Genomic DNA, 672 nt, shown 5'->3' with positions numbered 1-672 from the left:
TCATCTGTGTGCACATGTGAATCATCTGTGTGCACATGTGAATCATCTGTGTGCACACGTGAATCATCTGTGTGCACATGTGAATCATCTGTGTGCACATGTGAATAGTTTTCTCCTTCCAAACAAGCCATGACCTCTGACCTTTGACCCGAGCCATCAGTACCTGGCAGAAGGTCTTCAGCTCCACCTGTAGGTTCTGCAGGTACGGCTGCAGGTGCACGTAGGCCTCGGGGGTGATGGCCCCTCCCTTCCTGGCCCGTTGGATCATACTCAGACGTCTGCGTAGACTCCGCTCGTTGTAGAACTGTCGCAGGAAGGCCCGGCCGTCCATCTTGATGCCGTGCTCCGTGTGATCGTACCGACCCACCAGGCTCTCCACGTCGCCCACGTCAAACTGTTTCAGCTGCAGGAGGAAACTTTGGTTTAAAAAATAAAAGTTTGSTTTTAATGGTTGATCCACACAGAGGAGACCTGCAGGTGTTTTCTCATGACCCACGTCACACGGCTGGCCCCCTGCTGCAGGGCCAGAGAGACGACATGAGCGCTGGTCAGACCGCCGCCAACTACCATCACCCTCTGACCCGCCTCACACACCGCATACAGTCCTACACACAGACACACACAGATAGATAGATAGATAGATAGATAGATAGATAGATAGATAGATAGATA

General features: G+C 52.2%; 1 protein-coding gene across 2 annotated transcripts in view; it reads right to left on the bottom strand.

Annotated features, from left to right (window-relative positions):
- zgc:113276 (uncharacterized) overlaps nucleotides 1-672 on the bottom strand; it is a 6789-nt gene that overhangs the window by 3099 nt on the left and 3018 nt on the right. For both annotated transcript variants that reach the window (XM_014033475.1, XM_014033477.1), the window contains 2 exons: nucleotides 472-605; nucleotides 164-403 (listed from right to left, as the gene is read on the bottom strand). In XM_014033475.1, the coding sequence (XP_013888929.1) occupies nucleotides 164-403; nucleotides 472-605 (374 nt within the window). The remainder of the gene's footprint in view (nucleotides 1-163; nucleotides 404-471; nucleotides 606-672) is intronic.

This window comes from Austrofundulus limnaeus, unplaced genomic scaffold (genome assembly GCF_001266775.1).
Source record: "Austrofundulus limnaeus strain Quisiro unplaced genomic scaffold, Austrofundulus_limnaeus-1.0 Scaffold1751, whole genome shotgun sequence".
Taxonomy (NCBI): domain Eukaryota; kingdom Metazoa; phylum Chordata; class Actinopteri; order Cyprinodontiformes; family Rivulidae; genus Austrofundulus; species Austrofundulus limnaeus.
The sequence above is the reverse complement of the archived record's forward strand: the minus strand, read 5'-3'. Positions and strand labels throughout refer to the sequence as shown.